The 27414-nt window shown below is 43.0% G+C and overlaps 2 protein-coding genes and 1 long non-coding RNA gene across 15 annotated transcripts in view; 1 reads left to right on the plus strand and 2 right to left on the minus strand.

Annotated features, from left to right (window-relative positions):
* PATJ (PATJ crumbs cell polarity complex component) overlaps positions 1-2990 on the minus strand; it is a 143090-nt gene extending 140100 nt beyond the window's left edge. For 3 of the 11 annotated variants that reach the window (XM_048946058.1, XM_048946059.1, XM_048946049.1), the window contains exon 1: positions 430-818. The gene's annotated coding sequence lies outside the window, so the exon portion shown is untranslated. Of the gene's footprint in view, positions 1-229; positions 335-360; positions 820-2407; positions 2648-2882 lie in introns of those variants that run through there. The other 8 variants (XM_048946050.1, XM_048946056.1, XM_048946057.1 and 5 more) reach the window with 6 other exon arrangements.
* On the plus strand, positions 2928-20459 carry TM2D1 (TM2 domain containing 1). 3 transcript variants are annotated; one of them, XM_048946078.1, is made up of 7 exons: positions 2928-3070; positions 3674-3747; positions 5360-5468; positions 9642-9733; positions 13001-13074; positions 14249-14367; positions 20344-20459. In XM_048946078.1, the coding sequence occupies exons 1-6, from the start codon at positions 2928-2930 to the stop codon at positions 14357-14359; spliced, it is 603 nt and encodes a 200-aa protein (XP_048802035.1). In that variant the 3' UTR covers positions 14360-14367; positions 20344-20459. The 3 variants fall into 3 exon arrangements, with proteins under 3 accessions (XP_048802035.1, XP_048802036.1, XP_048802034.1); XM_048946079.1 differs by lacking the exon at positions 20344-20459 and adding an exon at positions 15546-16005; XM_048946077.1 differs by lacking the exon at positions 20344-20459 and having other exon boundaries at positions 14249-16005.
* On the minus strand, positions 16119-26977 carry LOC125693775 (uncharacterized). Its single transcript, XR_007377243.1, has 3 exons — positions 26791-26977; positions 20262-25306; positions 16119-19478 (listed from the first exon to the last, which is right to left on the minus strand). It is a non-coding gene; the product is annotated as an uncharacterized LOC125693775 (long non-coding RNA).
* Positions 26978-27414: the final 437 nt, after the last annotated feature.

Below are 27414 nucleotides of genomic sequence, written 5' to 3' on the forward strand. Positions count from 1 at the left end.
CCCCAGGGACGGTAACCCTGGGCAGCCCGTCCCAATGGGCCAACTCTTTTCGGGAGAATAGAAGTCTCCTAACATCCAACCGGGACCTGCTGCGCTGCAACTTAAGGGTACTGTTTCCCCAAGCGGTGGAAGCTGTCCACAGCCAGCTGAGTGACGGAGCCGGAGCCCCCCAAGGGTTTCCCCCCCTCCCCTCCCCACAGCGGCGGGAGCCGCCCCGGGCCGGGCTCACCCCTCCGCCCGCAGCACCGCGAGCCTCGGCAGGGCAGCCGGCAGGAACGGGCCGCCCGCCGCCCCTCGGGACGCTGCCAAGGGAAGGGCCGCACCGCGGCGGTGGGCGCGGGGCCGGCGGCCGCTCGGTACCTGCGGCCGGGAGGAGAAGAAAGAGAAAGAGGAGGCGGTCGGAGTGGAGCGATGGCCGCCGGCTCTCACCTGGGCGGAAGCGGGAAGCCAACGCGCCTCACCTGCGGCGCAGGAAGCCGGGGCGGCGCGGCGGGAGAGAGAGAAAGAGAGAGAAAGAGAGCCGCCTCCCGGGGGACGGTCGGGCTGCGGCCATGGGACGGGCGGGAGCGGCCCGCTGCCCTCAGCCGCCTTTAGTAGTGCCGGCCGGGAGGTCAGCCGAGAACAAAACGAAGAAGCTGTGGAGAAGCGATACGTGTGCTTATGCGCAGTAAAGCAACGCCTAAACTTGGGCTCAGGCGGTCCGAGCCCCTAAGTCCTGCGGGGATGACACGAGCTGTGCTCGTGCTCTGCAGCACCGACCCTATCGCTGACAGAGATGGGAAAAGCCTTGGGAAGTGTGGCGACAGGACGGAGCTAAGCAGCTGTAATGCTTTTCATATGGAGTGCCTCTGGATCATGGCTATGTCTGCTCACACACACACACACAGAGAAAACATCAAATGAGAGCTCACAAAAAAAAAAAAAAAAAAAAGAAAAAAGAAAAAAAAGAAAAAAAAACCACCAAACACAAAATCTTTCTATTCTGCTACCCAGCTCACATGCAGCTCTCTCACAGCCCTGCCAGTTGCACTTGGTAAGCACTTTCAAACCTTTTGTAGTGAATTTCAACATCAAACTAGCAATACACTTCTTAATGTTCTCCACCTTCCGTCCCCCCCATTTGTTTTCTATTCAATAGCAGTTGCGCTAAAGCATACAACATGCTAAGAACACACCATTCCATCCTCCCTTTAACAACAACAAAAAAAACCTCAGCTTCTCGATGCCTATCTTCCCAGCTCTCACTCTCAACTTTAATTAACACAGCGCTTGTGAGAAGTGACAACGTTCCTGACAGTGATGAGCAGCGAGCCGGGTATTTATCCATCCTCGAGTTACAATGCAGACACAGAAGCACAGCACTTTTCCCATCGGATCACCCTAGTCTCGATCCAGAGGGCTGAGTTCATTGCAGAGTGCACTCTGTCCATGGCCTTTCTTTCCCAATTGCTGAAGGGAATATCAATTTTCATTTGCATAGTTTATCTGCTGAACTCTGCACTGCAAATTCAGTACACACCAATCTCCCAGAAGCAGTTAGCACTGTTTCACATCACTGAGATCTTTGTCAGACATGCATGTATTTTTAAGAGTCCACACTTTCACCGATTCCTTGAATGCCTGGAACTGCAACAGATCATATCCATAAATCCATTCTTAAGTCACCACTCATTCAAGAAAATAACCATCCGTGAAAACAGACTTTCAGAAGGGCTTCAGAAAACTCTCAGAAGGGATGGCAATGCACTGGCATGGGCTGCTCAGGGAGCAGCGGGGTCACGGTCCCTGGAGATGTTCCTGATATGTGTGGAGGTGGCACTGAGGGATGTGGTTAGTGAGTGGGGTAGGCTGGAGATCTTAGAGGTCTTTTCCAACCTTAATGAGTCTGTGATTGTTTTCAGTCTCTGGATCCCCATGTGTTTTTCAGGAAATGCTTCTGGAGCAGAAGGAAGCCTATTGGCAGCAGCGCTGCTTGTCCTGGGCGCATCTGCCATTCAGTGTTCCTTCACCCCATGCCAACAGCCTGGAGTCCCCTGCAGCTCACAGCTGAAAACTGGAATTGTCAAAAATGCTAGAAAAATAGGAACTGACCTTGTAAAAAAAAAGTGAGAAAAGGGAAAGGTTAGGAATCACCACAAAACACCTTACAAAAAGCACACGCTGAAGACAAAGCTTGCCTGCTCCAGGTCCTCAAAAAAAAAAAACAAAAAAAAAAACCCAAACTTCTAGAAGCATAGAACCATTTTTATGTGAAAACACAACCATCTGAAACTATTTCCTGCAGGGACTGCCCCGGCAGCACACAGCAGGCACAGGACACCTGCTGTATCTCATCAGCGCTGAGAATTATTCCTCAAATTCTTCCAGAGGAGCCCAGAGCACTGAGGACAACGCACGGGATACTCACGAGCCCCAGCGCTGCAGGAGACGGGGATGCCTGGCTGTTTGTAGTCACTACTTTGGTATTCAGGAGAGGAGGGCGGTGCTCACCTCCCTGCTCCATCCTTTCCTCCAGACACCGCCCCCGCGCCGCTCTAGCCCTCAGCCTCCTCCTCAGACGGCGCTCCGTGGGTCCGCCATCTTGAGTGAGGGCAGAAGGGCGCCGCCACGCGCTTGAAACTTGAAGCGGGCGCCGCCATCTTTACTCAGGGAACGAGCCCACTGAGGAGGCTGTGCCAGCGCCATCTTTAGTACGGGCACGCTCCGTCCTCAGCGCTGAGCTGAAGTGCCTCGGGAGCCATGTTTGCTGAGTTCAACCCCTCAAAACGAACAAACAACATAAATAAAGAAATATCAAAGCAGCATCTTCAGCAACCCGAGACCTAAACTCAGCTCCCCCCGTTCCGTCCCCCCCGAAGGCAATGCTTCACCCCGCAGCGCACCCGCTCCTCCCCGCGGGTCAGCTGACGGCCGCCGCTCCTTCCATCATGGCCGCCCGGCTGCCGGCCGGCCCGGGGCGGCGGGGAGGCGAGCTGGAGGCCCTGTTCCTGCTTCTCCTGTGGCTCGCAGCCGCGGACGCAGCGGCGAGCCCGGAGCCGCCGCCCAAATGCGAGGAGCTGCGGCTGGGGCAATATCCTGAGCGCGGGCGGGGCGCGTTGCTATGGCGATGGGCCGGGGTGAGGGGCGGACGAGAGCGGGGTCAGAGCAACCCTGGACCCCTTGAGGAAGGGGTGGGAGGGAGCCGAGCGCTGTGCCACGCTTTTATCTGGGGCTGTTGTGCTGTATGGCCGCGAGCAGGGTCGGGCTGTTTGTTTTTCAACGAAAAAATCCTATTGGATGAGGCACCCCCGTCCTCACTACCTTCTTATTTTTATTGTCAGGACGCTCAGCCCAATGCCTCAGTTTGAAGCTACTCTGTATTGAAATAAGGCAGGAAATGAGGTCGGGGTGCTGCCCCAGCGCAGAGGCTGTGACAGATAAATGTTGTGGTTCCCTCAGGTCGTCCTGACTGCGGTGCTAATTAACGCGCAGCTTATGCAATATAGTGGTGTATTAAATTGGATTAGCAGATTTGCAGCATGGCGATGTGCTGTTCTATTGGGGGGATGGGGAAGAAGGGAAGCTGGCATCAAGGTAGGTCTTAAATCCTCCAAGGTGAGAGAGGGAGGAATAAATGAGCGTTAAACCTGTTGGAGTGTTTGATATGAAAAATGTTTTCCTCAACTGCCTGAACATATATGTGTGATGAGCCTAAAATAGACAATAGCACACAGGAACCAATGAATTGCACAAATCACACGGCATATGGTAAGGATTTCTAACGTATATTGATGGTAATTGCATTTTCCAATTCATACATTCGCGTACCTGCTAGCTGAGCTTCTAAAACATGGAATCAGTAATGTCATTAGTATGAAAGCTTACGCATTTGCATACATTGGATGCTTTACTGAAAGAATTACTCTGATCGGGGCGTTTGTAAGTGAGGTTTCTAATAAATTTCTTCAAAGTATGTTATATCCTCCAGGCTCCATTCTCCACTCCTGTGATAAGAACAAACCATCCCTGTCATACTCTGTTTTGCACACACTTATTAGAAGAACTGACAGAACAGGCTCAAAATCTTCACAATTTCTTTCAAGGAAAGATGGTGCCCTCCGTCATCAAGATTTTTTGGTGCCATGAGGCTCTGTTTTGAAAGCAGTTACATTTATTTTGATGTTCTTTGGCGTACAACAGAAACATGCTGAAATTGGTCCCTTAGTTTATTTCATATGTGTTCCTGATGATAAACAGCCAGTCAGTGAGCTGAACGTTCTGCAGTTTGATCAGATTGGTAGTTGTGTCTAACCAATTACCATATTACTGCATTTAAGACACCATATGTTTTCTTCAGAGAGGGGAAAGTTGCAAAATTAATTAACATGTTCTTTTCTATATCTGTATAGAATTTTTACAGATACAGCAGGCTTGCTTGTCTCCATATTATCTCAGTCGCTTCCTCTTACAGTGTTATCTGTGTAATAAAAAGTTAGTCATATAGCTCATCCTTGAATACTACTACAGTCTATAAACATTTCTGGATTTCATCATCCAAACCAGTAGGGGTTTAATTCAAAGCATCCAAACTCTACTTAATTTTTTTGGGATGCAATATGAGTAGATAATAAAAAATAATTAAAAAAAAAATCTAAATCCTTGTTTATTGGAAAATCCAGAAAGAAATGCTGAACCTGGCTAGCAGTTCCGTTGCAACTAATCAGCAGGACTTGCAAGTACTGAAAGATGATAGAAAGTGTGTAAAGGACTGGATTTCTTTTCTTTTAAAACAACTCACTAAAACACTGAAGAGCGTCAAATATTCCTGTAATACATTGCAGACTTTTAGCAGATGTCATTTTCTGCTATGCCTTCCAGTTTGGCTCTTTTATAAATCAAGCCTCAGCTTAGAATAATGGAATAATTTGGGTTGAAAGAGACCTCAGGAAGTCATACAGTCCCACCTCCAGCTCAAAGCAGAATTGGCAGTGAATTCAGAGAAGGCTGCTCAGGACTCTGTCCACTCCAGATCTTGGAAACCTCTAAGGATGGTGATTACACCATCTCTCTGGGCAGCTTGTTCCAATATTTGACTGTTCTCATGATCCTTTTTCTCTATTAGATCTCCCATTGTCTCCTAATGCAGCAAAAATGGAAATGGCAACCGAATTGGCAGCAATTCGGTTTCTGTTATTTTGTTTTGTGTTGTGCAAAAAGACAAGTTGGTCATAGGTCTTGCTTTAAAAAATTTTTTTACATAACATGCCTGTGTGTGCTCTGTATCAAAGCTGTGGTATGGTGTAATTTTGTGTCTTGCCAGAAAAATTCCACAATACCCAGTCAGTAACTGCTTAATCTCAAATATTTTTTTTGTCCTCAGTTCAGTGCCTGCCAGCACCAAATATTACTTGCAGAGATTACCTGGGCATAGAAAAAGTCTTTACTGGTCAGGAAGTTGGATTTTACAAGCCTATTGCATGCCGTAATGTGTAAGTACGCCGTCGTTTTTTGTCGTATTTTGCCTGTTTTACATTGAAATTTTCCTAAAACGGTACAATGCCTTGACAGAGGGAAGAATACAGAATACTGTACACGTGTTGCCCAGTATTTCACCTGCAAATAAACATTATAAGTAATAAAAGGATACAACATGTGTGTTTATAAGTAAATCTGTCTTTGTGTTGGACACTTTTTGTTTGTTTATTTATGCTTGTGTCTTTGCTCTACCTTAGTACTCACTCTGGCAAAGAATTGCTACAAATTCTAAGGCTACATTTCACATATGCTTAAAATCAGCACAGCTGCTGAAAGGAGCTATCTGGGGACTCCTCTCCATCCCTTTCCCTGAGGTACTCCAGTGTATACTCAGTCTGGGAAGTGATCTATGTTTGAACTAGTGTGGATCAGTTCCCCAGTCTGAGTCACAGTACAGTCACTTCAAGTGCTTGTGCCAGCAAGCAACTGGGATGAGACTAAATCAAGGTAAGAAAGAGTGGATGAAGGAGGGCTGGAATGTGCTACACTGCTCAGCAGCCAGTTTGTGCTGATTTGAAGTGTGCCTGTAGCTGCAGCTTAGGTTGCATGCCTGAATACTGGGGAGCTTTGGTCTTTCTCCAGTTCCCCGAAAATTTCTTCTAGAGGAATTGCTCTCTAATTTTGAATAACCTTTGTGTTTAATCAAGTCTTGCATGTTATTTAAGAGCCTGCTTCTGAAACTTGAAAATGGTGAACCTAGTATTTTTTTCTGAAACACATTGAGCAACAGAAAGCTCAGGACACCAATAAATGTTCCAACTGGCCAGTGGTAATGATCAGTGAACACCTGTCAGCACCATTTGTTTCTCTTTTTTTTTTAGTGTATTTTTTTTTTCAGATTCACACAGGAATCTTATTCTTTTGTCCAGCTCTGAAATTTGTGGAAGTTACAACTCCAGTTGCAATGTTTGCTGTGTATTCACAGGGTTAGGGTTAGAATTTAACCCTGGTATTGCTCTAGTAGGCAGATAACTCTGATGGGGTACTGCTCAATAATTTGTCTAACTCAGAAGGACAGCTCTGCCTCTTAGTTTCATAAATATTTTCTCTGCATATAGTCTTCTCAACAGTCAGAGCTCAGCAAATTGTAGAAAACATATTATTAAATCTAATCAAATTTAAATGCTAGCAAAATAGACTTCAGTCACATTTTTGTCCAGAAGCAATTGTGTTTCAGTCCCATCTGCGAGGGGGACTGAGAATAAGATGAACTACACTCATTTAATAAAATTGTTTTTTTTTTTTTTGTAGAAGCAATCTATGTAGGCAGGAAATGTGTTGTTCTTCTGATGTCTGTCACTTTACAGTGACTGTTGTTTGTAATAAAATAATCAGTGGTCCAACTATGAAAACAACTTGCTGTGGCTTTTCCAATCCTATGATTGTATGACAGATTGGAAGAGGACCCTTTGTGGGCTTGCTGGAAATTCTAAGAAATTCAGCTGTAAATGTTGGAAGAGTTAAATAGGCATGCCCTTGGTAAAGCTTCCAAACCAGGTAAAATTGGCAGCAAGATTAAAATGGCTATCCTTCATACTTATGTTTGTTTAAAAAGTCTGATTATTTCTCATTATATCAACATTTTATAAGGTATTTTTACCTAAGTCTTAGTAACATTATTTTAAGCAGAATTCTCCAGCTTGATATTACAACGGCACGCTTTCACTTTCTGCTGCTTTTTGGAGATTTTCCAACATCTTATCTGAGATGTGATGAAAACTAGCTGTATTCTGGCACAAATAACCGCACATCATGTAACCAGAAAATTGGTCTGAGAAGGCATCTTCCTACAGCAGGATCGTCCTAGTGTGGGGGCAGCAGGTTAATGTCTGTCCCTGGCTTTTGGAAGGGGCAGATGAGCATGCTGTCCTTGGCCAAAACCCTAATTTACCAGCAGTTCAGGGATCCTGTTCTTTTTGAGCAAGGCCATGAGTCTGTTTCAAGAGGATGTGTTCAAATTCAGTTGCTCATAGTATTTGTTCATGGAAAAGCTTGTAATTACTAATCCTGTTGCTACAACAAAGAAATGGGAGCTGTGATTGATTTGATTTGGTTTTGATTTAATGTTTTGGAGGTAGATTTTTGCCAAATTCTAGAACTCCCCAAATTGGCACACTTATCATTTATTGCATTTAATATGTTCAAGCCCTGATTACTCAAAATATATATTGTTCAAGTTTTAGTGCTCCAAGCAAGAAGCCCTTAGAGCGGTAGGCTGTGCAAGTCCTGAAGTTGAGTGTGGGCAGGCCTTGCAGCAGTGCTAAGAGGTGTTGAAAGAGCACAGAAAACACCGTCACATATAGCAGCCCCATGTGTAGTATCAACTGGTATGAAGAGCAGGAAGAGAAGTTTTTAAATAGAAACTGGGAGAAACATACAGAGAAAGACTGAATGGGCCAATAAATAAGAAAAATTGGAAAAGCAACTGGGAAGGAATTGTATTTTTACCCAATTGCAGAAGTTGCTTTAGATTAATGGGAAGTTTTCTTTTCTTACTTGCTGCGTTAGTCTTCGGCACATATTTTTATCTGAGAGAATGAATAAGAAAGGATATACAAGAGTGAATGCACCCTTGCTAACAGCATCTACATGCTTCCACTTCCTGGTAGGTTTCTTCTGCCCTTCAGTTTTGTTGCTGAGGTGCAGATTGGTCTCCTGTTCAAAGCATCTCAATGCAGCGTTGATGCTAAGTTTGCTTCATTACTGTTTCTGATCAGGAGCATCTAAAAGTGTGTCCCCACCTTTTATGCGAGAGTTCTATGTATTGGTGTCCTTGGATGACTTCTTGACGCATCTCAGTTGAGAAACATTTTCCAAGTTTACCTTAACTTTTAAGTAAAACAAGTAGTGTTCTTTACAGTGGAAACAAGACAGTTCTAAAGATGGTCACTTACATTACATTAGGTTCCAGAAATGCCCACTATGTCCTATGTCGCCAATAAGCACTAAATAACAAATATTGAGGTAGAAGTCATCGTTTAATCACTTAATGTTGCCATTAAGTTTTAAAGTCGGTAAATCTAGATAATAAGCAAAAATGTAGATCTTTATTTGGCATTGAAAGCGCTTAATAAAGGTGCTTGGACCATTCTCAGCTACTGCCTTTTGTGAAACTCTTATGTTTTATTCAACTGTCAACCAAGAGTTTAATTTGGGCTTATTAAGTAATTGCTGGCACATATTAATGCACATATCAGAACAGTAAATTGTTGGATTTTTTAAAGTCCTAATTACATTTGGGTTTCTGCTCTTTTCAGAGAGTAGCTTTTCGCCAATGCAGCAGAGGATGGTTTTAGTACCGATAGCCGTACATTTCTGGCTTGCCTATTAGCATAAAGTTCACATCAGCAGTGACTGAAAATTGCAAATGGTTCGGTGGCCACATCACTCCAGCTGTGGGCGAGAACGGTGCCAATTAGTGTGGATCTCAGGAAGCCTGTTGTATCTGTGTGTTCGGTGTGACTGGCCGTGGGATGCGTAGCTTCCAGGTGTCTGCCTGCCACTGACATCCTCATACAGTTCACAGTCCTTTTCATTTGTAAGAGCGCGTGCCATTTACTGCCCTTGTTGTGTAGTACGTGGATAGCTGCACGTCTTACCCTTTTTGTTGAATCCTTCCTGCGGCTTCTTCAGCCCGTGGCCATGGTTCGTTTCTCCTTCAGATCTCATTGCAATTACTGTCTCTGCTGACATCTCACCTGTCTACCCCGTTCCTCTCTATTTGGCTGGATGTGAGGCTAATGCCTACAGACAGTGTGCGTACACCTCTTAGCTTTCCGGTGTTGTCTCAATAGGGCTGACCTATTAGAAAATGCTCTGTAAAACTGGGAATGTATCAGCAACTGAATTATGTCTTTCTTGACAAGAAATGATGATTTAGTTCCAGAATAACCATCAAAAGAATCAGTATTCTGAAAGTATTCTGGAATTGGGAAAGCCGAGGTTGCTTTATGGAGGATGTCTGTGAAGTCTGAAAGCTTAACATCAATTCTGTCTTTGTTAATTTAAGATAAATAACAAATATGACTTGAATTATTTTAACCGAAGCAGCAAATGAGTCACTATTTAATTTTCAAAAATAGGAGTGCATATATTTTGCAGTCTACATTTCTTGTTTCTTTTGGCAGTAATGGATACTCTTACAAAGTGGCAGTGGCTCTGTCCTTATTCCTTGGATGGTTGGGAGCAGATAGATTTTATCTAGGCTATCCTGCCTTAGGTAAGTTTATTTCTTATTTTTACTTTGAGGTGAAGCTTATTGTAATGACTGAGTTGTTTGTGTGAATATATATTTTGAATAAAAAGTGCTGACTATCATAGTTTTGGTATTTACATCTAGAAGCTTTATTTCATTTTCAAATAAGATAAAATCCTGGGTTATTATGCCTCTGCTTCCTATCCTGTTGGAGTCAGTGATGACAAATGGATATATAGCTATCCAGCAGACAAAATCTTCACAAGCAAACATGATTATTGCCATTTGTTCTGCTTTATGCTGGTATTTAACTCTGCATTCTCTGTCAGCCAGTGGAACAGAAGTCGTTTTGGCTGATGTGCCAGCTACTTAAATGGTGCTTTGTTCTAACAGGTAAATAGGGGACAAACTTTATGGTAAACCCAGGGTTTGGGGATGTAGAATTTATTCTGGCAAGTGCTATTGCCAAGACGGCGCATGGTATTAGTAGTAGCTCTGCAGAAGCTGGGACCTTTAATAGGAACTGCCTCTTCTTACAGCTTTTAGGACCTGATTCCCAGGGAGATGGTGCCAGTGGCTTTTAAATAACGTGGGGACTTCAGTATGTTAGAATTACTTTTGTTGTCTTGGATTTTCTCTGTTTCTGAGCCAGACAAATGGAGTAAATTTAAGTCTAGATAGCATGGAGCAGTGAACTGAAAAAGCTGGACATGTTACTGTCCTTTCAGCTGGGAGTTTTGAGTTTCTGCCCATCAAATAGAAATCCTTGTTTTGTTTTGTTTTGTTTTCCTTCTGGTTAATCTCAGGTTCACATCTGTGTCTTTTTTCCTTGAGATTCCATAATTAGCTCTGATTTTGTCCATCTGTTTCTTAAGAAGATATTTTGGGAGTTGCTCAGGTGCACATTTTTGTTCTATCATTGGATTTGGAATAATAATTTGCAGTATTTATTTTGCAGTATATTGCAGTGCAGTAAATTGAAATATTCTGCTCCTATATAAGAGTTCTGTATGGCTCATGCTTACTAACCCCACAGGAATATACTGTAGCCAGTATTCAAAAGACTTAAAATTAAACTCCTCTAAAGACAAAAATTTGTCTTTTAAAAGCCAAACAAGAAAAATTCAACAGTAGAAAAGAAAAATAAAATCAATAAATTGGACTCCTTCGTGGTGGCAAATTATTTTTTAGGGCATCCATACCTTAGCAAAAAATGATAAAGAAAGGGATTAGCATTTAAATATTTTGTGCAAACATAATGAAGTGCGTAAACTTGCCTTTTTCCCCCTCCTCTTATCTTAAAGAGAGCACAAATACAAACAAGCTACTGAATGTGAAGAAATAGGAAGGCAACTCTTCCTCTCCCACACACTGTGAACTAAACATGAGTTATTACCGCCTAAGACTGCTGTTTTTACCCCCATGCTTTGGAGCAGGTTATTTTCTCAGTGTGACCTGCTAGTGGGCAGGGAAGAAAAATCAACTTTACCCCATGCTCCAGAAACCTGTGCCACATTCAGAAATAGTACTTCTGCATCCAGTAACGGAACACTGGGTGGCTCACCAGGATGCAGACAGTTCCTTGAGTGAACTGGAGCCACTGCTGGAACTGGCATGGTAAGGGAACTGCTGGGCTCCTAAAAGGTGAGCTGACAGCGAGCTCTGGGACTGCAGCTGGAGAGAAATGGCATAGTGAGAGTCACAAAGAAATATTTCAGTGGTGAGGTAGAAACAGAGTAAATGTGGTCACCAAGGATTTGATAGTATTTAATCATGTTAACCGCTCTTTCCTAGGGCTAGTTATTTTTTTTTTTTGGTGGCTGTGTCCCTTCTGTTTTGTTATGTAACGTTTGCACTGATACCAGGCAAACCATATCTGACCACAGCAAATCTCACCCGTCAGTTTCTGGGGATGAGTTGTTTTAGCCTGAGTTTTTGCACGTTTAAGTGGCACAACTTCAGCTGTAATATGCAGGTGGGCTTTTCTTTTAATCAGCTGGAAGACCGTCCTGCTATTCATCCTCTTGGTCATTAGATGTATTTTCTCTGTTCTCTCTGACTACACTGTCATTCCATGGAATGATGATAAACTGTCTTGCTAAAGTTTATAAATCAGCTCTTTTCATCTTGTCAGCGATGGGAGCTGTCTCCAGACGGAGGGATGCTCTTCCCACAGTGTGCAAGCCGCTACTCCCCCACTCTTCTCCATGTGGAGCCTCAGAAACAGGGCATGGGGGAGAGGAGGTGGTGTGCTGGGCAGATCGCTGCTTCCAAGGGAGAGGGGAGCTCAGAGGAGGAGGCAGAGGTCAGGAGACCTTCAGGCGTCAGACTGAGAGCTGGCTGGGGAAAACTGATGTGTTTTCTCACTAATGTCAGGCATTAGCAGCACAGCACGACTTATTGGTGGGCAAGAAGTGCCACAAGATACTACCTGTGTGCTGTTATCAGCATGCTTGTTCCTCGCCTCAGAGGCATACTGGTCCCTGGAAGTACAGTGAGGATGCAGTAAAGAGACAAATGTCTTCTTCTTCTCAAAATAACTTAGATGTTTGCTTAGCTCAGCAACTATCAACTTGTAATATCTATAGTACTCTTTATGTTATACTGATTGTACAAGAAACTACTGATATTAAAAAAAAGTAAAAAAAATGAGTCAATCTTGTTCTAAATACACTTTCCAAAAGTTGTCCGCCTCTCAATGAAACATTTATTTGCTAGTTGCTATTCCCATATATTTTCTATGAATCTTTCATTTATCTGTATCAAAGCCCCCCACCCTTTTTGGAGTACTGATTAAAAAGAAGTGTTTCTGTGTATGTACATGTATATATATTCAAAATAAATTCATATTTCAGCAAAACTACAGGGGTGATACTAAAACGATTTTCTGAAGTAGCATGTTCTCTAAGTCAAATCATTACATGCTCCAACTCACAATGGAGAGTCTCCCTCTATTCTATTCATAAGTAAATTTTGTAGCCCAACTTGGGATTTTCTTCTCTCTGTTTGCAAATAAATGAAATTTTCCAGTATCTTGATTATCAACTTTTGACTTGTTCAAGGATAGATATCGGTTTGAAAGAACATTACTTCAGTCTCTCAAGTGCATTCAGGATGCATGTTCAGATGGTGTTTCCCCTGATAATTAAAGATATTTGACTTCAGTTCTAAATATGTATATATACATAATATATATATATAGTGGAGGGTTGGGATGTGATTGCAACCAGCAGCATACAGACTTCATAAACGCTGGTAAAGCTACTGTTAAATTTTATTTTCTTTTTTTAGGTTTGTTAAAGTTCTGCACTGTAGGATTTTGTGGAATTGGTAGCTTAATTGATTTCATACTTATTTCAATGCAGGTAAGTCAGTGCTTTCAAAGCAAGATACAAATCTGTATTTGCTAAATTTTTGATTACTAATTCCTTGTTAGCATTTTAACCTAAGAACTCTTGTGTATTGAAAAATCAAGGCATTTCTTGTGGCTCTGTTTCCGGCTTGATGCTGTAGAACACAGGGGCAAAAGGTATTTATTGTTTGTATTAAAATGAGAAAATGAACTGTCTTTAAATACTTAGAAAGAATAGCTCGGAATCTGTAGCACCATAAATTCAGTGTCAGAACCTCTGAGCTCTTTTTGTGACACCTGAGAGGTGTCCTGGTGTTCCCAGAGTCCCGAAGCTCTGCATTTACATTGCTTTGTCACCTGGGATGTTTAGGCAGCATGCACTTGAGAAGACATTGCCCATTTCTTCCTGCCTCTTCAAACTGAAGTCCCACATCACCAGAGAGCTGCTGCTGTAGGACTCCTGATGGTTAAATTCCCAGCTGGGGTGACATGTTGTGACATCATAAAATTGCCAAATTGTCTTACTTTACAGTGCATCCATTGAGCACAAATTATGCATCGCCTATCGTGAACTCAAAAAACATTGAGGATATAGAAGTTATTTATATGGGCGAATAGAAGAATGTTTAACTTTTGAAATACGTGTATCCTCAATTTTCTTTCTATACTATCAATGTGTTTTGCCTCATGGCTTACTGACACACTGAGAGTATCTTTCATCTCTCCTTATTCATCTCCCTGGTGACTCTCCATCAGTTTAGCATTTCCAGAACAAAAACACTGTGATCTTCTCTCCGTCTCTCTGTTGCTTACCTGTGCAGTATTTCAAATACTCTTGTCATCAGCCTAATTCTCTCCTACCTGCCTGCCTTTGTTCAAGAAAAGTGCTTTGGGACCCACTCATTTGTAAGCCTGATTTTGTGACTCAAATCCTCATCAGCTTAACCTAGCAGCAGTGCCCAGCTCTATAATTTGGTCGATTAGAAACCCCAGGGAAATGTTCCTCCTGAGACAGCGCTCGCTAAAATAGTTAAACTACGGCATAACTTCAAAATAAATCTAGTTTCTGTTTGGGTAATTAAGCATGACTAATTTTATGATGGGAAAATTAGCAATAATTGAGACATTAGCACAAAGCATATATTTCACTTTATATTGAAAAGTCTTGTTTTTTTTTTCTCTTGTAGATTGTTGGACCTTCTGATGGCTCTAGTTACATTATAGATTATTATGGAGCGAGGCTCACACGGCTCACTATTACCAACACGACGTTCAGGAAGATGCAGACCTACCCTTAACCCTGGCAGTAAGTGTCACATGCAGAAGTGTGCTTTAGTTTTACAGAATGATCTAGTCGTCCACTGGAATTGCTGGTGACTTATTAATTACACTTCATCAGAACTGATTGTTGATGTTGATGAATTACACTTCATCAGAACACGTTGAACAAAGATGATAAAATACGAAAATTCATTCAAGTGCATGAGTTTACCACAAAGGAGCCAGGTTTCTTTGACTGCTCTGTTTCTGTGAGCACACAGTTTGTGGTGAGGTTGTACAGTTATGAAATAAGCAGGCTTTTGCTGTTTGCACAATGTTATTCCGTGCCTCGGCATAATTTACAGGGTTGAAGGGAGGGAAGGAGGTAGTTGTGAAGAACTGCATTGGTCTTCAGTGCACTGAAACCAGTGAGAGTTCTATCGCGAATGGGCCAGGAAGGCACTTGGATCTGTCTTCAGAACTGTGTGCATCACAGTTTGGAAATGAACCAAAACCACAGATGGCCTTTCTTTCTATCCTGTTAGGTAAAGTCCAGGTGGCCCTGAAACTTGTGCTGGCATAGCATGTGAAATCCTTTTAACTGAAACAATTCTGTAAAGTTTGAAGACAAATTTGGGGCAAGCTGTACAATTTGATCAATGCTAATCAGCAGTAGAAACATGTCTACTTAAAAAATAGTACCATGGGTGACAAAATAGAAAGGTGACCATTGGGTGCACCGAGGTTAGAATACCATATGGCTGTTATGGTTATTCTGATTTTTTTTTTTAACCAGTATTTTTCCCTCCTCTCTTGCAACTACCCATAGTAAGATACATACTTCCTTTTTTTTCCTGAAAAGAAACTTATGCATCTGTTTTACAGATACAGAATGTCCAAAAAGTGAATTCTTTGTTTGAATAAAGCCCTTAGAAGGTTCTTCTTTTTAATCAGTTGTGTTTCTGTGAAATAAATCCTGTGTCCTTCAAAGCATTTTGACCAAATTCTTTAGGATAGCCAAGATTTACGTGGATGTTTCTTCAAAGAAAAACGTATACACAGAGACAGAAAACGTGTCAACAGAATCTTGATGCTATTTGACCAATTTTAAACATTCCCTTCACCTTCTTATGAAAGCCAGCAGTAACTGAATGACACATCCACGCTATATAAACCCCAGTGTAGATTTCTTTCAGTAATTTGGGCTATCCTTTTGCTTTTCAGATGAAACTTTCGAAACGTTGTTAGTGTCTGCAACCAATATTTTACAAAAATTAGATGCCTGAATTGATTTTTCAATGCACAATTGTTAGTCTCTTTTAAACCTACATTAAGACTTGGTGCACAGGAAGCTTTGTAAAATAAAAATCCTGTTTTGCTTTCCAAATCAGTGAAACCTGACGTATGATGTAATGAGAATCAACCACACACAACACTTTGTACTTACCTGAAAAGACATAACTTTGGAATACTTGCTAACACTCTACTTATGGGTTCAAAGAGACAAGAATACTCCATTAGATTCGTTCACCTGCCTGACACTTGTTGCATCTCCCCTTTGTCTTTCACCAAATGCTCTTTATGCGTGTCAGCTTCAGTTTCTGAAAAGAGCACTTTCAAAACCAGACAGGAAGTGGATGGAAAATAAATGCTGGAATCAAATAAAATCCCGTGGCTCATATCATCCTGTGACTTGTCTGCTTTTTGTTTTCTAACGCTGCAGCTGATAACATAGCTCTGAAAATAGCACAATACTACATGCAATTCAATTTGGAAAAAAAAAAAAGATCTCAGGGAACTCATCTCACAAGATTTCATTTTAAAATGGATCTCCATATGTACAAGTAGCAGAGGGCTCGACTTGGTGACTGCAGCAGTCCATCTTGTGCTTCACTATTTTTAAAAGAATGCCGGGACCATTTTGTGTGAATCAGATGAAAATATGATTAGTTAAGAGGTCTGTCAGATAGATTGTTACTCCCAGAAATAAAGTGGTCAGCAGAAGGAAAGATCAGTTATTCTAAGTTAATTTACAGTCTTTCTGTAGAAACAGAAGATTCATCCAGAACCAATCCAAAGAATAAAAAAAAGCCACTATGGGATTCTTTCATCCCAATCCTCCATTTGTGATGTCTCACAATGCCTCCTGAGTTCTCAGGACTGCACTGTTCTGTCATAGCAGCAAGACAGAAGGGTGACCAGATAGAACGGCATTTGGAGCATTAGCACAAGGTTTTTCTCTTCTCTTTAGATGATGGCATTCCACATCATCCTCTTCCCAAACTAACAACTTTCCACTTCTTCCATAACCCTCTCCATTTTCTGCAGTGTCCTGTAGAAATTAATGTCACAGATGACGTAACCTTTGCAGCTTGTATAGGACATGACTGAAATTATGTTCTATATCTGAACATACGTGCTGGGTTGAACAGCTAAAGTTTAGAGAGGGTTAACTAAGTAGATAAGTACTGCAGGGCCAGTACAGAGTTAGTGAGGTCTTTGTTTTCATCTTGTAATTGTCAGATACGGCACGTTTACCATAAGGACTGTGAAAAGTGTGATGCAAGATGTAAAGCTGTCCCACTGTGTTAATAATAAATTGGCTACGGTAATATTTACCAAAACGTCTGTCCTATGATGATTTTCTGTGTTGCTGTCTGCTTTAGCATTCACCTGTCAATCAACTTGTCCATCTTAGCGTTTCTGTGGTTCTGATGGCTCCTACTGCACTGGAATAATCTTCTCTCTTGGTTGTAGCTTTTTCTCAAAAATAGTTGAAAAGCAATAGAAGCAATTAAACAATGTACTGTGTCATCCTCCTGCCTTGTTTCCAGAAAAATGATATGTTTGCCTTGCAGATGCTCAGGAGATCTTTCAAGAACCCCAAAAGACAGAAGTATTATTCTCTATCTTAGGCATTAAAAAAAAATAAAGAGTTTTTAAAAAGAATTTAAAGTGCCTCACATTTAAAAGCCTATGCAAAGTTAAGACGCTGCAGAACGAAGCCAGGAAGAAAATAATTAAATCAAGATCTTCCCAAAGTAACAAGGCAGTTCAGTCGTTGCAGAGGGGACTTTTTTTTTCTCCCCAATCTACATTTTAGAGTTTTCTGCAATACACTTGACCACGATGTGAAAGGGCAGTAGCCCATAGGAACATCTGGCTTTGGACACCCTGCCTTCACTCACACAGTACAAGTGGCTGCACCTAGGTGTGCCCACACAATTCAATTGCTGTGGATTGTGCTTGTTCTATGAGACCAACCTGCACATCTTTAGCCTGAGTAGAAAGCACGTTTTCAAAAGACTATTTTAGAAGTTCTCTGACTAGTTTTCCCTCCAGCCATTTAAATCAAGACCATGCTACAACAACTTCTTGTGACAGCATGTTGTTATCTTAACTGTTTCCCTCTGTACCACCACCCACTGCTTACTACATGAAGATATCACTTCTGCCTTCAGGACGTGATAGCACCTTAAATGTTAGGGTTTATTATGTTTCCAAAGATGGATTACCAGTGTGCCTGCCAGTAAAACTTCTCAGCTCCACAGGAAAGTCTTTGTGTTTGAAATGCTCCGTTAGAATTTTTTTGGAGAACATCTGTTGTCACCCCATCAAGAATTGTTTCCTTTGTTCCTCAGGAGTATATTCAGTTATATTTGCTTACACAGCGATGTCTATTCAGTCTCCTCGCATCTCTTCTCAGCACTGTTTTTTTTTTTATTATTTTATTTTTAGATTCATTAGGTGTTTAGTCCATTTCTGCACTGAGAGCCATCCCTGCTGCTTGCTGTGCAGTTTTCAAACCAGTTTCCTCCAGAAAATGATGTTGAATGCAATAAAGTTGGGCTGGGGGCTTAAGCGCCCCATTGGGGAAAGGGCCTGGTTTCACTAGCAGCCATACACTTCCATTGCCTTACAGGATTGTCACCAATTGTGATTGCCTTTTACTTCACTGATACATAAGGTAAAGTCTTTCAAACTAAGGGTAGTCTCAGCTCTAACTGCTTTGTCATTTTCGTCATTATAGAATATATTATACAGCTTCTTTAAAAGAATGCATTTTAATTCATTTAAATAACGTTTTTTAACCAGCTACTACTTTCCGGGTTCAAACTTTTTCAACCTCAACCAAGAGGTGAAATGTGACAGATTGATTAGTTTGCATCTTCTGCACTCACTGCCTGAATCTGGGGAGAAAAGTCTTACTCAGGTATTTTGCTGGGCTGCAGTTTGATCAAGACTCCTCCAGCTTGCTTCCTCTCAATTCATCTGTGTTACTCAAGGAACCTTTCTAATTTCTGTGAGGTATACAAGAAAATTTCCTAAGCACTGAGGGTATAAATTGCTGATAATTGATACAGGACTGCAACATCCTATGTGTGGCAGCTTAATTTTCTCACCTCAAAGCTGCTTTTCTTTGTCCACACGTCAGCTGTTTGTTGATCTATTGGCTGGTTTGGGACATCCTTCCACGAGTTCTCAAGAAGCTCCACAAGGAGTTGGACTCTTCAGAGCTGAATCAAAACCATAGAAATAGCACGGCATCAGGTTAGGGAATCTTTTATCTGTATGAAGCAAAGACACACTGGGGAGGAATCAATGTCTCAACAAGGGTGTTGTAGGCTTAGCTTTGGCAGAAAGTATGTCTGAAATTTAAAATCGTGTTGTCTCTTTGCCTTCTGCTTCCTGAAGGTGGAGCCAAACCCCCTATCAGATCTCCAAATCTCCTGAAGATTTTCTTTACCGTACAGCAAAGACAGCACTCCTGTATTTTTCCTTGCTCAACAGAGAAAACTGGAAAGAGGATGTGAGGATTGCAGCTGGCCAAGAAGCGTTTTGGTCTCTCTAGACCTAAGAAAAAGAGAGGAAATACAAAAATACAGGGGCATTCTCAGTGCTGTTTGCAGTGTGGTGATGAAGGTGTAGTTCCAGAAACTTCCAAGAAAACAAACTGTTTTGGAAATACAACTTTCCTCAAGCGTGTGCGCCTTGCTTTTCCCAGGATGTCGGATTCTTTGTCGTTCATTATACCTCCACCATACTCATACTCTGATAACTCTCCGTTATACATATGAATGGCTGCTTTGAAGACTGCAGTGCTCTCCGAAAAGCGCACTTCTTGGGCTCTGCAGATGCGTATGACACAGCAGAATTCTAGGCCATATAAAAATTATCAAGATCAGTTTCCATTACTGTAATTACTATATAAATCCTATCTTTAAGAGGCTTAGAACAGGCCTATTTCACCTTGATTTGAGCTGAGACCCAGACCAAGTTTGATAAGTTGAACACTGAATTCTTTCCCCTCCCCCCCCCCCCTTTTTTTTTTTTGTCCTTTCTCTGCAGCATCATAACTTAGTTGAGAGTGGAAGGGGGAGGGAGAAGGGTTCCAATGCATCCTCCTGCACTCTGTCTCAGACAGGGTGCTTGTAGTTGTGCAGTATACCTATCCCCAGCCAATAGCATGGCCGAATGAAATGTTACCTCCAAAAAGTATCTTGGAACCCACGGCTGCTTTTCTTACACAGCTGTACTGCAGAGCATGAGTGCAAGATGTCTTAGAGGCAGATGATCCACAGAGCGCAGTCAGAAGCTCTTGGGTAAAGCGTGTGATTCTACCCTCTTTGGAGGTCTCTCGCAATAATTCCTACCTTTTATGGCATTTGCACCAGCTCAGCTAAAACTGCCTGCCCTCGCTTCCCTTTTGTGTGGCCGAGATGCCCTGGGGTGGGGGAAGAGCTGCTCTGCCTCCAGCTGCCATTCAGGCCAAATTATTCATAGCTAGGAGGCCAGCAGATACCATCTGCAGGGGCTGTGGTTACCCTGCCCTATCACTTAGGCATGCCAGGCCGTTAGGTGAGGCCAGAGAGCAGCTTTGATATGGATGGCCATAACTCGCTCAGCATAAAGCCTAGCACAAGGTTCCTCGTTGCGAACCTGTTCTGTGGTGGGTGTTTTGCCCCCAGTCAGGAGAGTAGTAGGAATTAAATTATTAATGTATTCTGTTTCCTTTACGCAGAATTTTCTTCAAAGTTCCTTGGATTTACTGTGGGGAAAAACATAGCAGAAACATGTAAGAGGAGATCACTGACTGCAAAGAACAGAGCATTCACCTTGAGCCCGAAGAGACTGCCCGACATATGGATTGTGTTGGCAGAGGCAGGAGCCCAGGGAATGCAGAGGTGGGGGGTAATTTTTAGGGCTTTCGTTCCATGGTCCCATTGATTATAACCCTATTAAGAGGATGATGCATGCGACTTTTAAGTTATTTTGTTAACTAAGTGTAAGCAATGGATGTGTCATGCTAACAAACATAATTGCTGGTGTGTCTAATACAGTATGAAAGTACAGTATAGTGAATTTAAAAGGTTGTGGTAATCTAAGAATGTTAAAAGGGAAATGTGTGCCTGGGGGGCGTGGGGGCTGGGGAGAAAAACGACTTACTTGACATTCACTGTCTTCCTCCCAGCTCCTTCACTAAAGTAGGAACAGAATCGGAACAAAAAAATGTTTGTTTTACAGCTGTACCAAGTTACGGCGTGGACTCGTGCTCCCCCCTCCTCTCCCACTTGCATCAAGTACATCCTGTACTTTTGGCAACATGTTGACTGGATATTTAAAAGCTGTGAACTGTTCTGAAAGTTTCACATACTGGGTTATGGGCCATGTGTGTTTGATCAAAATTCAATTACTGCACTGTACCATGCTTGGAAACCTATCATCCCAAGTTATGAAGTATGACGAAATAGGCTAATCTAATTGGTTCAGTATGGGAGCAGTATCAACCAAGCTTGTTATGATAAATAGCTTCCTGTGTTAAAGGTTCTCTAGAGCTTAAGTATCTTGGCTCACCTCCCTCTACAAAATAAGAATAGTGTTCCCTGGGAACAGTTACATCACTGTCCCTCTTCTACATTCACAATTAAAGGTTTGTGGATTTTTTTTTCATCTTGCTGCTCCTTGAATAGATAAACTGCGGCCATCTATCCCATTCCCTACTTCCATCTCATTCTCCTTCCCTCACATTAGGTCACTCTGTGCTTGCTGTGAGTCTACACGTTCCGTTGCAGGGGCAGCAAGCTTGGCCAGGATGCCAGATCCCTCCTTGGGGCTGGGATGTCAGTATATGTGACGTGCACATTCACATGAAGGCTTGGAATTTTGATGTCAAGTTAATGGTGGAAGCACTTCAATCTTTCTAAGCATCTAATAAAAGAACTTTGTTGAGTGAAGTTCATGCCTGTGGATGTGCTGTTATCTTCTGAAAACTGGAATTTCAGTTCATCAGTAACTAACACAAATCCGGTCTGCAAGTGCTGGATTATGGCTAGGGAAAGACTATGTTCTAAGCCTGGATTTGTAGGCACTAAATTTGTCACTAAGACAATGAGCTGTCTCCCACAAGATGATAGCAGCTTTGTGATGTTATCTGGCCCATCCTTGACCAGCAGTACTTAGCTGGGATTTTGATGTCACAGGCACAGCGTCGAGGGAAAAAACATGGAAAAGTGGCTCCTAATGCTCTGGCTGTCCAATTTTTTCCTTCCTGAGCCACACCCCTGCAGTGTCTTCTAATTCAGAAATCCCCCTCAGGCAAAATAATTGTGCAATGACCATTTTACAAAGGCAGAATATGGGCCCGGTCTTGCAAGTGCCTCTGACTTCGTGGAAATTTCTCCCAAGAATAAAGTTATTCACATACTTAAGAGCTGATAGAATGAGCCCTTATGTAAGTGAGTCTTCGTATTAGCCCCAAGACTGCCTAATACCTGGATTAAGCCTGTACGGTGATTAATGCCTGTTTACTATATCTGTTATCCCACTGCATTTTGCTCTTCAGCCTTGATTAAGCCCTTTGCTTTACCATTTAAAACGTCCTGCTTAACCTTCTGCTTACAAACGCACATAGTGCTGAGCTCTGCATTTTTAACTAGCACAAGTTCTACCATAAATAATAGCATTTAATTTTAAAGTGCAGCAGCCACAGTCACCACTTGATCAAATGACAAAGAACAGCAACAGCAAACCAGAGAGCGCGGAATTTTTCACAACAAATATCTGCATTCACGTAAGGGAAAAAAAATGCACCTTCCTGCTTCTGATTAGCACTTTCTGTGCAGTCCTTTATCGTGTGTGTTTATAAAAAAAATATTATCAGGAATCTAAACACTGACTCTCTGTGATTTCCCCAAACATCTTTTGAAGGAGATAAACTAGATTAATCTCTCCTTACAAAGTTCCCACAAGCAAGCTCACAGACACAGTAGCTTTACCTTCAAAAATAGAATGTGACTGTAGGCACTTATGCTAATCTCTTTTTTGGCAAATCAGCTTTTTTGTATTGAATCTTGCTTGATTGAATAGTACTGGAGCTGCCAGAGTAAATGCTATTATCAATGTACAGTAATTAAGGAAATAGTCCTTGTCACTCCAACAGTGCCCAGGCAGTGCCTTCTGTAATAAATGATAAAGAAATCTCCTCAAGGTGTAGACAGGGGAGCAAGGGTGCTCTCGACATGCAGCAAAGCCATGCGATGTTGAGTTGCAGGTAATGGGGTACCCATAAATGCCTGTGGAGCTCATGTTAAATGCATGTGTGGCACTAAGCATCTAAGTAGCTGCTCGGCACCAAAACACGTAATTGTTTAATTTGTCGTGTAATTTCCTGACTCAGGGCAGTTGAGCATCTCTCAGTCCCCACCCTTAAAATATGTGCGAGAGGGAGCGGGGGGAGACCCTTCCATCAGTCAGAACTTCAAAGATCCTCTCCCCCTTCAGGCAGCAGCCTGCACAAATGATAAACCTTGCTGTAAGATCAGCAGAGCTGGGCTCTGCCAAATCCATTTGGGGAGAGAATCTCAGTGAAAAGAACTTGTCATTCCTTCCCCCACCCTTCCGTTTCACTTGAAACTTTGCAGCCCAGAAGTGCTGCGGTGGATCGCAGCTCCAGCAGCACCAAGAGGAGACATTCCCCAAGGAGAGATGAAAAAAGCCTCTGGACATCTTCTGTGTTATCACACGTACCAAGACATGCAGAACACAGCAAAGTAGGGCAAATCTGAAGCAGGTATCTGACCTGCAGCGCTGGAGCTCTCAGCTGTAGCCCCACATCGAGATCATTGCAGTAAATGCTGTGGCCTGAGACATGCTGAGCTCTGCAGTTGGTAGCAAAGATCTGTCTGCCAAAGGTACATGCAGAAGATATGTTGCTTAATGGGCAGTAAATAACAAGGGGAGGTATTTAATCAAGTGTGCTGGGAAATACTGCTCTCACAGAACGATGTGCATGTCAGAGATGCAGCGAACGCTCCCAGGGTCGGATGGAAAGGGCAAAGGACCGGGAAGTGGGGCTGCTGAGCTTCATCCCCATGCTTGCAGGACTCACGTAGAAGGATTCTGGCTGCAGTGCTCCTTTCTCTGCAGCCTATGTCTTCTCTGAACTCTGCATAAGAATTTTCATATTTCATAAATCTGTCAGTTTTGCTTGGGAGTCGGCTAGGGGGATTTTAGCATTCCCCACGACGCTCCATTCTAATGCAGTGACATTCTGAAGGCTGGGCATCGTAACCTCTCCATTACATCTTTGACACAATGAAGTGTCTCCTAAATAAAATAATTCAGAGGGATTGATCCGGTGAACTTCAGGGTGCATCTTTTCAATTATTTTTTTTAAAGATGGAAGTGTTTTATGCATATTGAGCGTGGGCTTCGTGGGAACAGGAGGGAATGCCGAAAGCGGACTCATGATTTCAGCACGGCCGCGAACTTAGCGCCGCTGTTTCCAGGCCTCTTCTCTGTTGTATGTAAAACATTAATGTTCTACGTATTGTTCCAAAGGATTTGTTTTATAAATGCCCCCAACTCGACCTTCAGAACTGTCTGTTTGAATCTGAGCAGAAGTGCGCTGGTCAGAATTCAAAAAATTATAGCACAGGCAGTGGGTTTTTTAATTGAGGCATGCCAAATACCAAAGGCAGATGCTTTTTCATTCTGTAGCTCCTGGATACGCATTCTACTTTTCGGTTTCAAGGACAAAGGAAACACTTATCCAATTAGATGAGGCATGAGATTGTGACATACAGGCTCTTTCCTTAAATAAAAAAAATGTTGGAAAAAGATATTTGACCCTAAGTCAATAAGTGCTATTAAAATAATGAATACTCCATAAATCCAACCGTACATGCAGCTCGTATTAAGCGCTGTTCTGTTTTTGTTGCTAAGAGGACCGTGAGACTGCCTGGGATAAAGCCCCGCACAAGTTTCTTGTCCAAATCACATTTTAAAGGCCTTACTTTTAAAATATGATATACAAAAGTGTAAGCCAATTAAATTGCCAGGCAGACTTCTGCTATCTTCTCACGTTTGACATCTCTATCAAGGCAGTTAGATGATACCAAACACAGTGCGGTTGTCAGAGCTGCTGAATTTTCCCTGCACGCTCAGAATGATTCTCTTGCTCCTCTTAAGACGCTCGTAGAAGCCCAGTTCTTTTAATAGCAGCGTGGTTTGCCCAAGGTAGCACAGCTTCTGGGTGCCATCAAGAAGGAATGGTCAATGGGTTGGAGGGATCCCACCTGAAGCGTGCAAGGAGCGTCCCATGCCTTTACGGTAAGGGAGACGCGTTGAGGTCTGTGCCAATCACCCTCTTTTCAACAAGACGGGTTCAACAGCTGTGCTCCAAAATAATTACCTCTCCTGAGGTTGTGCCATGCCTGGAGGTGCCCAAGGCCATGGACAGGGCCCTGGGCAGCCTGAGCTGGTGGGTGGCAGCCCTGCCCACGGCATGGGTTGGAACCAGGTGGGCTTTAACGCCCCTTCCAACCCAACCATGCTGTGACTCTCTGATTCTGGTCTGAGCTTCAGTGTTTGTTGCACTCTTCAGTTACTGAACTGCTGGCCAGTAATTGCTGTGAGGTTCTGATCCTCCAAAAGAGCAAGGAGCCACCTCCATTCTCAGCTTGTGGCTCTTGAAGTTTGCTTTGCTGGAATTATTAAAATTCATGTCATCAAAGGTGAGCAATGGACTCGAGTCTCAGGTGCTCAGGGAATTAACATTGCCCACTGAAATTACTGTCATTGGTTTCCAGTCTGTCCTTTTTCACATGGTGCTTCTTAAAGCAAACCAAAAGCAAAGTATGTAATCAAACTGGGCTTAGGCTGAATGATATTGGAACAAATGGAAGCGACTGTAAAAATCACTGTTATTCCCCTGGCCAAGTCCAGATGCCATTTTGATTTCACTCCACCCTGATTGCTGTATCTGGTCCATTGCTACATTCCTACTGCCGTAAGCTGCTGAGGAGCTATTAGCTACACGTGACATCTGACAGAGCTCCTCACCATGATGTTCTGGTGCAGTTCAGCACGCTCAGGCCCCGTTCAGCCCAACTGAGGAGCAGCAAAACCCACCTGGCCCACTGCCTTTTGCCAGTCTCCTCACCCAGACAAAAGTCACCAAAATCATCTCCATGCCAGCAGCCATCGCAAGCAATTGCGCCTCTCCCATGAGCCAACCCCTCCTGCAATCACCTCCCCATTGCTTCTGGGAGAGCTTTCACAGAGCTCCCTATTTCTGCAGCTTGTACACCCGTAAAAAGCAGCCAGAATACAGCGAGGTGAGGAAGAAACTCCATGAATTTTCATCACATTGGTATTTCTGGCACAATTTACATTACTTCTGTGACTATGTCCCTGATCAGTAGGAGCAATAAATACCCTGCACAAAGCTCAGATTGCAACGGATGGGAGAGGAAGCAGCACCCTGAAAGGTGTCACATTCTGGAAACCTGACCCAGGAAGTGCGATCCACAATTAACAAGATGGGTAAGGGAGTTGCTGGGTCTTAGCAAAGCCCTCTGATTATCAGAAAGCGAAAGCAGGTGCCAAGCAATTCTAAAGCATCCCATGTATCATCAGTGATTTTGTTGTTGATATTAAGAATTCAAAGGGGTGCTATTAGCATTCTGGGCAGCAAAGGAGCAGATCTATAGCATGCCTCTCAATAAATAGGAGGCTGCAGTAAACTTCTTTAGCACTTTGCAATTCACATCTGATCTCTGCTGACCTTTTTTTTTTTTTTCTCCTAATTAAACCTTTAGCTTGCAAATGAGCCATTTCTTCCTTAAAACCAGTATGTGGCAAAGGAGGAAATCTTACAACTTACAGGAGTGGCTGCTGACTTCACTGTCTGTCACAACTTTTTCTAACTGATTCCAGCTTGAATAGAATTGGACCAACAACTTTCTCCCAGGTGAACACACCTGAGACGGTGCTTAGAAGAATGAGAAAGGATGGGGATTTGCTGGGATGAGTGCAACAAAGTATTGAGCCACTGCCTTCAAGAGAGCAGAAGTACTTTGGGATGCGCCATGCCCAGCTCCACATATCCTACTGAGTCTCTGCCCCTTTCCTATGCACTCACCACCACATCACCAACAGAGATGTTGAACAGAATCTCAGTACTCACCCTTGAGGAGCACCACGTGTCACCAGCCTTCCTCCGGGCCTGGCACTGTTAGCTGCAACCTTCAGAGAAAGCCTCCAACAAGCAGCCAGCTCTGTTATAACGCCCTTCCCCACCCACCTGGGGCAATCAGGAGCCCATGGGATACAGCTGATGGCTGCAGCACATCTTCAGCTGGTGTTCCTTAGAGCTACGCTGTGCTGGGAGTGTGGTGGGTTGGGGTTAGGACTGGGGAGAGAGTAATGCCGAGCCATCAGTCAGACTTAAGCAAGAACACTTCCACAAATGCCTTCATTTTGACAAAATGCTATCATTGTAGGGAACATTTTCTCTACCGAACACTTAAAGCAGACCCCATTTTCAAAGTTTTTTTCTCCCACAAGGGACCTGGAGGCTTTTTCCTTGCAAGCCCTGTCCGTGCCTGCTGGCAGCACTGCGAGCTGCAGCTGAGTATCTCCAGCAAAGACCAAAACACTGGTGTGTTGCTAAAATGCTCCAAAATTATGTCATTTCCACACAAGATTGAGGCTGTTTCCACCTAAGAATCCCACTGAGCCACCCCGGTTGCACGCTGCTTTGCTCTTCTTCATTCCTGTGTTAATGCTGCCTTACGGATACCAGTGCTGC

Source organism: Lagopus muta, chromosome 5 (assembly GCF_023343835.1).
Source record: "Lagopus muta isolate bLagMut1 chromosome 5, bLagMut1 primary, whole genome shotgun sequence".
NCBI classification, from domain to species: Eukaryota; Metazoa; Chordata; class Aves; order Galliformes; family Phasianidae; genus Lagopus; species Lagopus muta.